We start from the raw sequence: 12,201 nt of genomic DNA, 5'->3' as shown, positions 1-12,201 counted from the left end.
AAAAATACATTAAAGGAGCTCAATAAGTCAAGAAATAGATTTAATTCAATAGAACTGCATGTAGAATGCTGAATATAATACACAAATACAAGTGAAAACAACAAAACTAGTAAAGCAAAAACTGCCAAATGGCATTAAAGAGTGATATTGTTACATATTACACCACAAGATTGCTAATAAAGATGCACTATTGCTTCCCCATATTTAACTAAATGCTACTCTAATTACTCCAGTAAGAGAAACGTTTTTGCACGTTGGGAAACTGTACAAACCAAAACCAATGCAATAAGTTAATTTATTAACAGTAAGAACCTGCAGAAAATGTCTTAGAACAGGTAAAAACCTGCTCCTTATAATGCTGCCTGTCCTACATGAGCTACTCATTAAAAAGTAAACTGGAGCTAGTTTTACAAACAGGTACAATTATTACTTAACATAAACTGAGCCAAAATGCAGAAGCAGTGTGTGAAACTCAAAGTACATGCTTACATCTTCCACTGGAATTAAGGGGTAGTTAGCAGGCAGGTGCTGCTAATTAAATGCTCTTGATTAACTGATCATCAGCAAGTGTGAGCACCTCTATAAAACAGACACACAACAGGACTGTTAGGATGTGAAATATTTAAATGAATGACAGTGCAACTAGAAAAGGGCTGAACACATATGGCTTATTTGGAGTCTCTTTGGACATCTGGACAGTCCAAAAGACGTCTGTAACAATGTTCATGGACAGACGAGAACAAAATGGAGATGTTCGGTGAAAAACACACACCTCTTCCCGACTGTGAAGCACGGCGATGGAGGGATGTTGATTTGAGCTCCTTTTGCATCCACAGGACCGGAGCAAGTCAAAGTCCAGAACTCAACCGAACTAAAATACTGCAGCGAGATTGAAGAAGACTGGACCGAAATTCCTCCACAATGATGTGAGACACTGATAAAGTCATACAGGAAATGATGACTTCAAGTTATTACTGGGCGTATTTAGTTTTTCAGAGAACTTCAGAGAGCCATGTGAAAATGTTCTTTCTCACGCAGCAGCAAGTGCTTTGATGTGCGCTCCCCTCCTACAAGATAAAGATGAGAAGTTGTGTGCTGATTAATGTCAAACAAAATACATTAGGATACATTTGTTTCTTAGATAACCTTTTATTTAATCAGAGCTTAACTGCTGTGAAGATAAAGCATTCAAGAGCTAAATTAACCTGCAAACATAGCTGCTCATTAAGTGAAGCAAAAAAAAAGGTGCTATAACATTTAGTCGCATAAAATAAAATGAGATACTTGCCTTTTCCATCTTCTTTAAAGGTGTTTTTGGATAGTTTCTCATAGTTAGTTTTTTTTCACAATACAAATACATCTAAACTTTAAAATCCTGTCATAAACCATTAAATTAGAGTGTTACGTAACGCCAGATAAACTCGTGCGCGCGTTTCAGAGGAGCTAATGTGTAAGAGCGTGCACGCACACCCTGCTGTTAGCTGATTGGCTGCCTCACGGTTCATTTCAGGTTACGTCCCAGAGGGATTTTCCCAACCACAATACTTTGTTTTCAACAAGCTCTAACTGATGCCAACCTTCAATTTGGAACCACTTTTTAAGCATCGTTTTGAGACACACAGTGTAGTGTAAATCACTAGTTTATTATTATAACACATGCATGCAATTTCGAAATTTCAATGCAAAATAACACAAGGAAACAACCGATGGCGCTAAATACATTTTCACCCATGCACAGAGTCAACCGACTATGAAACTATGAAACTGGAATCAGCTCGGTGCTCTCGTGGCTAAAACTGTAATTTTTTTTTAACCACACAAAGGTTTATTTGTGATCAGAGTTTTGGACTTGAGTGCAGAGACTGAGTTAAAGAGAACACATGATGATGAAAGTACAAAAGAGAACTTGTATAAGGCAGAGAGGGCAGCCTGTGGAAAATGGCACATCAGATGCTTCTTAAATCCCCCACTTCTGTGTTTGCAGCTAAGCTCGCTGCTGTCTTTTAAAGGTTTTAAAAAATAAACCTGGAAAACAAGTCAAAAATTTACACCGTAGTTTGTAGCGAGCGTGATAGTTACACAGGAAGTAGATTCAGTTCCTGCCTGTGCAGCTGCCGTCATTTACATTCAGCAAAAAGAAACTTTAGAAAACAATACTGGACATTTTCAATCCATAAAAACACAAAGCATCAGAGGATGTTTTGGGCTTTTTGCTTCCAGTGTTGGCTTCACAGTAGTTTTACAGATACAGCTGTTCCCATATGGCCCTCTTTCAGCTATTTTTGCCATGTTTACATGACTTAGTAGCAGCTCAGTAGAGTCCCAGCTCTACTGATGAACACTGATGAGGCCTGAACACCCACAGCTGCAAGAAAGGTTTAAGATTATAATATGACTAAACTAGCATGTATATATTTGTATAAAAAACACAGCGTGATCGCTCACAGTCCAGGCCCATTGCACTTCCTTTAGCACCAACAATGTCCACTCGGGTTAAGGTGATAAATTCTGACAGGTGTCCAGGCTGTGAGGTAGCAAAGCAGCTCCAAACCATGATGGTACCTCCACCGTGCTTCGCTGTTGGGGTGAGCTTTTATTTACTGTTGTCCAAAAGACTGAGTGCTCAGATATAGTCTTTTCCAAATATGGCATGTATTGTAGTGTGCTTTTCTTCCTCAAGTTCTTCCAATAACATCATTCTTAAGTGTTTTTCTTATGGTAAACTTTATTCAGCTGTTTGGAGGTGTTTTTGTCATTACCCTTGGTTTCTTTTTCACCTCCCTGGCAAGGTGGCAGCTTTCCTGAATATCCTCTGAGAGTTCTTCTTAGTGTGACTCGAAAAACATTTTTCCAGTTTTGTGAACCTGCAAATGCTTCTAAGTTCCTGGGAAAGTCACCGAAACGAAAGCGTGGTTCACCCCTTCCAGGTTTTCTTTAAAAAGGCAGATTTTTATAAAGAACCAGGCTTTGTTTGCTCTCTGATCTCATTGAGGTGCTTTTTCAGATTCACGTCCATTCTCCAGCCTGGGCATGGGAGTTATTTCATCTTTTATAACATCATGCAAAATCCAGTTTGTGCTTCATTAGTTTAGCCAGATTGTGTTTCTCTGCAGTTGTGAGTGTGATGAAGGTCAGGCCACATTTTCCGAGTAAGTTATGACGAAATCTGTGCACTTCCAACTGTGTGATCTGCCTACACAAAGTCTCTTGTTCTTAACAGTAATACTGATAGCTGATGTGGAGATTTGATTCTTCTCTGGAAACATAATCAGGCTAAGCTCCTATTTCACAAAGCCGAGACCAGATAAACACAAATCTCCTCCCAATGTCTGCCTTCGTGTTTTTACACAGGTTTGTCGAGGGTGATGCAAATCACGCTGAGATCTTAGGCGGCTACTAAGCCTCTCTCCTTTCAGGAAAGATATTCAACCCCAGTTCCACCAGCGCCCCCATTAACATGGTCCACAGTGGTATGCACACAAACGTCAGCTTCACGTCGGCCAGCCTTTCCAGCTTGGCGCACAGCGTCAGGCAGAAGCCGAGCTTCAGCAGCATGGCTGTCAGGTACCAGCTACGCAGGCGCAGGTCTGGAGAGCCGTTGCGCGGGTCGTATCCCGGCTTGCAGCGGCCTGCCATCTTGATGGCGAGCATGAGGATGAGGATGCCATCAAAAACCCAGACAGGGAGAAAGATGAGGAACCAGTTCCACTGCACCTGTAGAGAGGAAAGGGAGAAGATGCTAATAGTTGAGGTTGTTGGGAGGAATGTGTCACTGGATGGAGACTGGGTGGAGATTGCTGATGAAGCTATGAAAACTGTTACCTTTCCATCCAATTTGAGCACCAGCATAATGAGGAAAACCAGGGTGAAGACCCAGGTCAACAAAACCCTCTGAGCCAGAGACATCTCACTCAGTGGAGACCAGAGGAGGAGACAGACAGAAGCTGCACACAGACAGACCACATGTGCACGTGTTATAATCAGAAAATATGTTAAATAATGATAAATGCATGCTTTTGTAGCATAAAACGTGGATTTAAAAACTGACAGCAAGGCAGGAATCAGAACTAACTGGATTATTTGGTGTCAGCTATGCTCTCCGTTGCAGCATCAAACAACATTTCGCTGATGGCCGCTTTGAAATAATAATTTAATGCCATAATTGTATTCATTGTCAGATTAAAAACACTGCAATTAGAGCTAGCTGTTACAGCCTAATAGCATTGTGCTAATCGCTGGCTGTGACTTACTTTAGTGTGTTTCCAGCTCGGCAGACAGCATCTTCCTTCCAATGTGTCCTACGCATTCACATTCTCATATCGTTTCTTATAGCCAGTCATGTAATTATCAGCAAACGTGTCCGTTAATAAAAATAGACTGGGAGATTTTTTTAGGTCTGTTATCCATACGGGTCCCGCCTCTCCTGGGAGCCGATTGGTGCTCCTCACGTTTGTTTTAATGTCCGTCACGCTGCGTTGTAACCGTAAAGTGTTCACGAATGCGCAAAGCAGTTGTTGGGTTTTCCTGTAGTGAGTTTTCACGTCCACTAGAGGTAAGTAAAGTTCTTTTTATTCCCCCCCCCCGGCGTTTCTGATTATATCCTATTCGTCGTGATGGTATTTAAAATTTTAACCCTGTATTTTCTCGTTTTTTGACTTTCGAAATACTTATTGTATTCATGTGTGACCCTAGTCTTCTTTCCTATTTGCCAACCATCGATGGCGATTATTTGCTGAAAATATAACTGCGCCTTTATGCGGCGGTTTACGGTAAGGGGGCCGAAGTAGTATTTTTACAGTGAGAGACAGAAAGGGAAAGGCTAATGCTTGAAACACTGGCGAGCAGATACTCAGCATCTCCTCCAGACAATGGACAAGGCTGGCTAGCTCAAGTTCATTATAAACTACGCTTAGAAAGCGCGCCTGAGCTCTGTCTGTGGACTTGGAGCCGCCTTCGCAGTCAAAGAGGTAAGACTGAGCGACTGCACGGCGCGTTTAGACGGCAGTAATCAGGGTTTCGGGGTTAAAGACAGCTGTGTGGGCTGTTATGCCTGCCGGTGGCTCAGCTAACATATAGCCTGGCAGAAGGGAGGAGGACTGTCTGTATATGAACCAAGATAACCACGAAGACTGCCCGAAAGCACAGTGGCTGCTTCCAGCTACATGCCAGCTAGCATCAAAATTAGCTGCATGTGTTTCCCCACTTATAGTGGACCGAGCTTTACTTCACAGTAATGCAAACGTTGACATTTTTAGCCTGTGTTTTACTTCCTCTACCTCTTTGCTATTTTTAAATCTTCCACATCAATGTTATTAAGAATAAGATTTTTAGTACAATCTTTTCTAACAGTATTTCTATAGCAAGTAAAAAGATAAAAAATCAACTGAGAAAGCAATCAAACTTGTATAAAAAATAAAATAGGCAAGTAGGGTTGCTCTTAACTATCACCTTTATAGTAATACCGTTTATTGCATGGCATTTTGTTAGGCTCTGACTGATTTACTATTCAAGCTAAACTGCTGTGTGAAAGTATTTGCCTGCTTTTTTTTTTTTTAATTTATTTGCACATTTGTCACACTTGCATGTTTCAGGTCAACAAATTTTTATATTAGACAGTGATAAGCTGAGTGAAACAAAATACAGTTTTTAAGTCATGATATCATTTATTAAGAGAAAAAGCTATCCAAATCTACCTGAAGTTACGTAAAAAAATAATTGCCCCCATGTGATTAACCACTTTTTTTTTGGCCAGCTGAGTTCAATTTAACTAGCCACACCCAGGCCTAATTACTGCCAGGTAGAGCAGGGCGATATGGCCAAAAATATTTATCACGATATATATTTGAAAATTTGCGATAACGATATAACTGACGATATAATTGATGCGAGACAAAATACAACTCCACAACATTACTAGCGCAAAAAGACAACCTTCCATTTATTTTCACTTAAACAAGAAGCTGGTTTTTATGTACATTAAAGCTTTATAAAAATGTAACAGTGCAAATGCAAATTCCTTGCTGAAAGTTTAACCAAAAGACATTTCCAGTAGAAATAGGCTGACATATCCTGAGCATAACCATGTATAATATCCACTGAAGTTAAAAAGAGGTGCTTTGCAACATTAAACTGCAGTGTGCAGTACGCATTTTTCGGACCATAAGGTGCACGGGATTATAAGGCACATTAAGCGAAACAAAGCAGTCAGATAAATCAAACTTTATTAAACTCATTCTTCTTGCTTCCTCCACTTCTGTACCATTGATTCATTAATGTTGAATTCTCTGGCAGCTGCTCTATTCCCATGTTGTTGCAGTATATTAATGACTAACCTCGTATTGTGGATGGATTATCTCAGTTGTTCTCCTGACTGAAGTTTGGTCCGTGTACAGCATCCTGCCATGCGATTGCATTTGTCTCTAACCATGAGGAACCTTCACGTTAACTTTTATAAGTGGAAAAGTGTTAGTGTTCGTCCTCCAGCTTCACTGTTTATGTTATGCTAACATAGCTGTGTCGCTAGCGATCACGTAGCACATCATTATATAGCAGCTAGCCCAACTTCAGTAACCCTACAAACGTCACTGCTGTTTAGTTTCCTGTCTTCATTTGTGTTGGAAGTGATAGCAGAGCTGTACGTTTGAATTTTTTCAGAAATCTCTCAGTCAGAACATGCTATATCATGTTTAGGTAACTAGCGAAACTAGCGAGCTAACTTCCGCTAGCTTCCTGCTAACTTCTAACTCCGTTAAATGTAATAACTTGTTTTCATGGATGCCTGGAAGTTAAACTTTATAGTTACACCTGGTAAAGCAGCAATGTTGATCGTTTTATTAAAGATGAAAGAATTTAGACAGTTTTTAACTCTCAGTGATGCTGCAGTGTTGTTTGACCTGAAACATACGGAGTTTAGGACCCAGATTACTCCCACATATAAGAGCATCTTAGTCCGACGGCCGCTTGCATGTTCTGCAAAAAAATGTGCTTTGTCGTGTATCTGACGGACAACAACCAAACCAGTTCCACATCACGGAAGTTGCACCATTTTTACAAACCAATTCTGGTTCATCTGTTTCACTCAACAATCGGCCATGTGCGTATGAAAACAAAGGCACTGCGCATGCGCGTTTTACTCCCATTCTATCGCGATATTTCATTTTCCTATCGTTGCCTAACATTATACCGGTATTACCGTGAACGGTATAATATGGCCCAGCCCTACTGCCAGGTCTGTTGACTCGTGAAATCGCTTCTCTAGAACCTGTCTGACAACATGAAGAAGGCTAAAAGATCTCAAAAAGAAACTCTTCGTCTCACAATCTAAAGTGAAACTGAAGAACTGATGCGAAGCAAAGTTGTTGACATCTTCAGTCTGGAAAAGGTTATTTCTAAGGATTTGAGACTTCAGCGAAGGACAGTGAGAACCATTATCCAAAAATGGAGAGAACCTGAAATGGTGTTGACCCTTCCCAGGAGTGGCCAGCCTATTTTAAAAAAAAAAATAAAAAAAATACTCCAAGAGTGCACCAGTTGAACACCAGCTGAACGCTTTAAAATGTCTGAGTCCTGTTACATCCAGCATAAAACTAACACAGCATTTCACAAAATGAACGTCATGATGTGTGTTTCTGTGACTTCCTGTGTAAACATGATCAACATTCAAACATGGTACTGTGATGGTCTGGGGCTGCTTTGCTTCTTCAGGACCTGGACAGCGTCCCGTGATTGATGTAATTATGGATTCTGCTCTATACTGGAAAATCCTGAAGGAGAATGTCCGGCCATCAGTTTGTGTCCTGAAACTCAAGCTCGCTTTGGTTATGCAAATTTTCCAAAACACACCAAGTCCACCTCCAAATAGACTTGAATCTGATTGAGATGCTTTGACCTTAAACAGGCTGTTCATACTTGGGAAAACTCTCCAGTGTGGTTGATTTAAAACAACTCTGCAAAGAAGAATGAGCCAAAATTCCTCCACAGTAACGTGAAACGCATAACAAATGATTTAAAATCAGATTTTTCTTTACTAGGTTTATCTTTGCCTGATATGTAAAATGTATTTGAGCTGAAACATGCACACGTATCAAGCAAAAACAGGAAGAAGTCTAGAGGGAGGCAAATGCTTTTTCACTTTATTTAACTACGAAGACCCATTTATATCAAATCTGGTTCAAGCTATACAAACACAATATTTAAAAAAGCAGCAAATACAGTGAAAGGTAGCGTATAGGACATAAAATGGCACAAAAAATATTAGTGCCCTCCTACACAGTCTTTTAAATCAATTAAAACATGCATCTAAGCAGCTATAATTTTGTCTGTTTTTTGTGGCTGTCCATAAACATTGCATTTCTTTTAACCAGCCAACTGCTTGCAGGCATACAGGTAATCGGAAGCCATCAGGGTGCCCATAGTCTGCTAAGCTGTGATGTACTCTGCTGCATGTGCTGCAGATATTGCTGAGGGCTACAGCCACTCTATTTAAAAAAAAAACAAAAAAAAAAAAACAAAAAACAATACAAATGTCCGTGCATGTCCTTCATATCTGTGTATCTCGACTAACAGATGTGCCAATATATGTGATAGGCCAGTAACAGCAGTTCGCCTCGTGCTCATCTACATTATTCAAATCTTTATCTGTCTCTTCTACTCTATTTTACTCTGCTTTAAAACCTGTTAGTGACTGTGTCAGAGAAGTGAAACTGCTGCAGGCTTCTGCAGGGGGTCAGGCTCTCAGTTTGGCAGGCCTACTGATTATCCAACAAGTTTATCGTTGAGCCTGTCTGTCTGCTCCAAAGTCTGACCAACAAAGTCATCGCTCACCCAGATTTCTATCTGCAGTCATAATTCGACCTCTAAATTAGTCCGCTGTGTCGCACCGGTTGAGTTGCTTTTAAGCCTAAAAATCACTTTTTCCTATTAAGCCATACACGCTGAAGAAGCAGATCAGATTATCCTGATTATCCTTACAAACACGGTGACAACAGCAGTAAAAATGATCAGCTGCTGAGTTTTTTCCGCTGTTGGAGCAGTTATACCTGACTGTGTTTGCAATTCAGCCAGGAGTGGAACATTTTTATTTATTTTTTTATTTTTTTAATCAAACTGCAAGTATGTGACTTGTGCAACAGCTAAGCAAACCTTTAATCTCGCTTGCTGTGAACCCCATGTACAGCTTATACTGTAGGGCCTCATATTCGGGGTAGAGAAATATAGTTTTCTTAGACTCAGTAGGGTTGTGTTAGTCATATGATCATCAACAGGAATGGGTTTTCCCCAAAAGGAGCTACTAGGAACTACCTGTTTAACAAGAAAAAAACTGGGAATGATATCAGAGATCTCACTTAAATCCATTATGAAGTGCCTTTGAGCAAGGCAGATCAGTGCTCGTTTTCCTGCCTCGCTGCAGGAAGCTGTGGTTCAGAAGTGCAGTTTGTTTGTTTTCTTCCTGACAGAAAATAGCTCACTTTTGTATTATGTTGCATATTCACTGTGGTGTTGCACACACATGGGATTCCTGTTAATGCCCAGACACACAAACAGGGTAGGACTCGGCAGCTCGTGTGCCTTTAAAACACTGATTAATCATCTGCTGGTCCACTACTACAAGTCAGACCATGTATCTGCACCGCATCGTTGTGTGCACACACAAATGTGACTTGTAGAGAGTGACTCCCTCGTTGAGTGGCCTTCTGTATATTTTTACACCCTTTGGACATTGCAAGAGTCTCTTGGTCCTGCAAGGCCTTAATTGTCATTTGTCTTCACCTGACAAAGTGTGGATGAAGGCATGCCCAAGGCTGGCTAGAGAGAGATCCCACTTCTTGCATATGTTCTCTGGGCTGTTATTTCTAGCTTTAGTAATTAAAGTAATTTAAAATAAAAGCAGTGTTTCTGTAAATAGTTTCTACTTTTGCACACGTGAGAGTGCATTCTCTGCATCTCAATCTCATCCTCACCTAGTCGCCTTAGTTGTCTCCTTGTTGCATTCCCCCTTCATTTATTTGTCTCTTTGAGGAGCTCTGAGACGATGGATTGCATTTTGTTTTGTGGAGCGTGAATCTGCCTGCAGAGCTTGTTATATCATCAGCTGCAACATGGTTATATCACACACTCATCTGCTATATTATTTTATGCTACGGCTGCAGCTTGGCCTGCATGGAAGTGATATCATGCGTAGAAATAAAGTCACTGCAGTGGTGATTGTGAGCAGAAAGGTCAGTTGACCTCATAATCACTTAACCATTTCTTTGTTATCACCTTAGCTGTACTGCAGCTAAAAGAGCAGTCAGTAACAAGGTGGCAGTGACCAGAAGCTGCAGTTGGGACTCCAACAGTTTACACAGGAAGTCACAGAAATGCACGCATCCTGTTAAGTCTGAATGCTGCTTTAATACAAAATAAGAACAAGGAAACATTTAGTAATGCCTCTGGAAATTCTTGTTCTATAAACGTCCCGAATCCACTAGGACTGGGCCATTTATTCTGAGCTTAATCTCAGTGGCGATTATAGCTTTCAGTGATTATGAGGACAAAATAGTCTGGGTAAAAAGATAACTTTTTTTGTGATATACTAAATCAGCAGTCAAAATGCACAGCAACATTAAAGAAGAAAAATGGGCAGTTTTAGATATAGGGTGAAAGGTGGGTTACATCATGGACAGGTCAACAGTCCATCAGACTGCTAATAGACCGTCAACCAGTTTAGACTCACCTGTTTAAGCAGTAGTTGGACAGGAAAGCCAAACAGAGCAGCCAGACTCCTCAGAAAAGGTGTTTGAGCCCAGCAGCTCCTTGCTGTGTGGCACAAACTCAAATCACTGCAAAACCATCTCCCCCAAGACTTAATGGGGTCTGAGGACTTGTCCTCAATTGAGTGAAGGACCAGTGACCTTATCAAACGGATCTTTACCCAAGTTGTACTCAAGGTCAAGGTTACATTTGCTGTTTTTACAGGCAGTAGCTTGTGAATTGTGAGCTAGATCTCATTAATGCTCTGGTTATAAATGCCACTTGTCAAAGACTCTATAAAGTTTATGAGAACTGTGTGTAATTAAAGCTCAATATAGTCTCCTCTTGACAGCTGGAGGTCTCTAATGAGCACATGTTAAATGGAAGAAAATCCACCTACATAAAAGAAATAAAATCAAATGTTTAATATTTAGTGGTGGATCAAGAGGTTATGTCCTGAGAGCTGGTAGGCATTTCAGTACATCAGGTTTTACCAGTGGGAGCATTTTGACTCTGGACCCGATGAGGATCCGTGCTAAACGCTGTAGTTCTGCTTGGATTGATACAGCATTATCCTACTGGTGCCAGCTGATGTACACACACAGGTGCTTTTAATAATTTTTCTCAGAAAAGAGCTCTCTGTATGAAAGTTCTGCAAACTGGTCACACATCACGAGCTGATAAGAATATTATTGTGAACAGGAAGTGCAGCCAAACTGACAGGAGCATCCGGACGCCTCTTGCAAGGTTTTGCAATTCAAAGTGATTGAGATCTTAGATTGGCTTTTTGGCAGCAAAGGGCAGGTTCCCCTCTTTTACACATCTAAGCTACTGTAACCAACCAGCGTGATTGTTTCGTGTTTCTTCTTCCCCCATTTGGGATACATCTTCATCACTGTGAAACAAAATACTGGACTATAAGTGAAACTTACCACAAAGCCTCATATCTAAAGTCATAAGGTCTCAGCTGTGTTGCAAACTTTTTTTTTTTAAATAAGCATCCTGTCTTATCTCTCTTAATGCGATAAGGAGATCATTTCATGACTCCCTGAGGTTACAAGTCATTCTTTAACTTGGGTAATTGCGAAGGGTTTTTACTGTTGTCCATCACTTCAGTATGACATTACAATAATGTAATAATGCTAATCATATCTGATCATTTACTAGCACAAATTACCTGAGTTTGTTTGTTTGTTTATTTTTATCTGAGTCTGATTGGTTTAAATGTAAATGCAATTTTCTCATAATTTTCTGAGTCGTAAAACTCTGATTCTAGGGGGAAAGTGTGGCGTTTTAGGAATTACTTCAGGACATGCTGGGACTGCCTGCCCTGTTATTACCTGGAAGGTTATTGTTGAGGGTAAATTGATGGCAATAACGACAGCATGTCGATGATGAAGGAAGAATTGTGAGGATGATTGTGATTATTCCAATCCTTCTCTTGACTTTTTTTTTTTTTCATCATTGTTT

At 40.3% G+C, this 12,201-nt stretch overlaps 2 protein-coding genes across 5 annotated transcripts in view; one reads left to right on the top strand and one right to left on the bottom strand.

The window, feature by feature from the left end:
* Positions 1-1,627: 1,627 nt before the first annotated feature.
* LOC146650010 (transmembrane protein 60-like) lies at positions 1,628-4,418 on the bottom strand. 2 transcript variants are annotated; one of them, XM_085387562.1, is made up of 3 exons: positions 4,251-4,418; positions 3,823-3,944; positions 1,628-3,714 (listed from the first exon to the last, which is right to left on the bottom strand). In XM_085387562.1, the coding sequence occupies exons 2-3, from the start codon at positions 3,904-3,906 to the stop codon at positions 3,397-3,399; spliced, it is 402 nt and encodes a 133-aa protein (XP_085243688.1). In that variant the 5' UTR covers positions 3,907-3,944; positions 4,251-4,418; the 3' UTR covers positions 1,628-3,396. The 2 variants fall into 2 exon arrangements, with proteins under 2 accessions (XP_085243688.1, XP_085243689.1); XM_085387563.1 differs by having other exon boundaries at positions 1,628-3,739; positions 4,251-4,263.
* Positions 4,419-4,787: 369 nt separating this feature from the next.
* LOC146650009 (protein PHTF2) overlaps positions 4,788-12,201 on the top strand; it is a 60,812-nt gene continuing 53,398 nt past the window's right edge. For all 3 annotated transcript variants that reach the window (XM_085385711.1, XM_085385712.1, XM_085385710.1), the window contains exon 1: positions 4,788-4,967. The gene's annotated coding sequence lies outside the window, so the exon portion shown is untranslated. The remainder of the gene's footprint in view (positions 4,968-12,201) is intronic.

The sequence above is a fragment of the Rhamphochromis longiceps genome, linkage group LG17 (assembly GCF_057381845.1).
Source record: "Rhamphochromis longiceps isolate RC_006_pf linkage group LG17, R_longiceps_female_GT1.1, whole genome shotgun sequence".
Lineage (NCBI taxonomy): Eukaryota > Metazoa > Chordata > Actinopteri > Cichliformes > Cichlidae > Rhamphochromis > Rhamphochromis longiceps.
Note: the sequence above shows the minus strand (reverse complement) of the source record. Positions and strands in the feature narration are given on the sequence as shown.

What these genes read in the sequence shown, in the direction of transcription:
- LOC146650010 (XM_085387562.1), bottom strand. Translation starts at nt 3,906, where the DNA reads ATGTCTCTGGCTCAGAGGGTTTTGTTGACCTGGGTCTTCACCCTGGTT. An exon ending in TGCTCAAATTGGATGGAAAG is followed by an intron (nt 3,715 to 3,822) that starts GTAACAGTTTTC and finishes TCCTCTCTACAG; the next exon opens with GTGCAGTGGAACTGGTTCCT.